General features: G+C 36.0%; 1 protein-coding gene across 1 annotated transcript; it reads right to left on the bottom strand.

The window, feature by feature from the left end:
• Positions 1 to 227: 227 nt before the first annotated feature.
• Positions 228 to 836, bottom strand: LOC142165516 (uncharacterized). The gene is made up of 2 exons (XM_075224052.1): positions 510 to 836; positions 228 to 386 (listed from the first exon to the last, which is right to left on the bottom strand). Exons 1-2 carry the CDS (start codon positions 834 to 836, stop codon positions 228 to 230), a joined length of 486 nt encoding a protein of 161 aa, XP_075080153.1.
• Between the last annotated feature and the right edge of the window lie 641 nt (positions 837 to 1,477).

Raw genomic sequence — 1,477 nt, 5'->3', positions numbered from 1 at the left:
CAGTTTTCATATGAAACCTTGTACTTCTTTGCTTTTACTTCATCATATGGCTTGTATCTTTATTTTTGAGGTCTACATGGCTGTCTTTTCCTAATAGGTGGCTTTACAACTTTTTCAGCTATATGTTGTGACACATTACATTTGCTTTCATTAGGCAGCGAGTCTACTGATATTTCATAAGTCTTCAAAAGACTCTCCTTCATGTAATAAGGAGAACAATAGTTTTCTTAAAACTCGCTCATGTGCCTCAAATCCACCAAAGCATGTGGATAAGGAAGTTCATCAAGCTGGAACTGTCCATAACTACATCTCTTATTTTGAAGACAAACAATAAAGCGTTTTACACCATCTATCAATGTATGGATGTGATCTGTTGAAGCCCTCACCTATATTTTAATTACACACAACAAGTTGTCAGAAACATATACAAAATAACTACAATTATACAATATTTTATCTACAATTAACAGTATATATTTAGTTTGATGGAATCATTGATCTGATGTTACTGGATATAACTTACTCTCATCTTCTGCGATAATGTCCTGTTGTCCTCCAACTCTTTGTTGTATTTTTTCCCCAAGGTATGTGAATGTACTCTTTGCTTTCGATAACTTTTCATTATTCCAACTTTCAAGAAGAATCCTCATGTACTCTAATAGTTCTACTATGAGCAACTCTCTTATATCTTTTGTTACCGCATTCAATAACTCTGCAATGTTTGATGTCATCGTCCACTTTCTGTTCACCATATCATGTACCCGAGACCATCTATGATAGCCGATATCATATAGGTATGCTTTAACATGCGTGTCGATCTCTTTAATCTTTAACATTCTTTCATTAAATTCAATTGTGTATAATGGTGCCGTGGCAAAGTATAATTCACTTAACTTTAGATGACCCTTCTTGAACTTTGTGTGACGACCCAAGAGGTCATCACCGTAATTCTTCCTTGTTCCATGCTTTCGAGGCCTTGAAAACCTCGCTTTTAGTCGCCTCGATTTGCATGCGCAGTTCGGGAGCGTAGCCGAAAAGTTTTTATGTTAGAATATGTGGATTTTGTGAAAAATTTGATGAATTTTGGTATTAATATGCATAACGTTGACTTCAGTCAACATTTTAGGTAAACGGACCCGGACCTATGATTTGACGGTCCCGGAGGGTCCGTAGGAAAATATGGGACTTGGGCGTGTGCCCGGAATCAAATTCCGAGGTCCCAAGCCCGAGAAATGAATTTTTGAAAGAAATTATTTTCTGAAATTTGATATGAAAATTTGAAATTAAAAGGAGTTAGAAAATATAGGTATCGCGCTCGTATTTTGGTTCTGACGCCCGGTACAAGTCTTAAATATGTATTAAGCACAATCTGTAAAGTTTGGCTAAAAACGGACGTCATATGACGTGTTTCGGACTTAAAATAGAGAATTTGAGTTATGAAAGTTGAAGAAAGAAAATCATGTGTTTGAGGCTTGAT

Source organism: Nicotiana tabacum, chromosome 10 (genome assembly GCF_000715075.1).
Source record: "Nicotiana tabacum cultivar K326 chromosome 10, ASM71507v2, whole genome shotgun sequence".
NCBI classification, from domain to species: domain Eukaryota; kingdom Viridiplantae; phylum Streptophyta; class Magnoliopsida; order Solanales; family Solanaceae; genus Nicotiana; species Nicotiana tabacum.
Note: the sequence above shows the minus strand (reverse complement) of the source record. Positions and strands in the feature narration are given on the sequence as shown.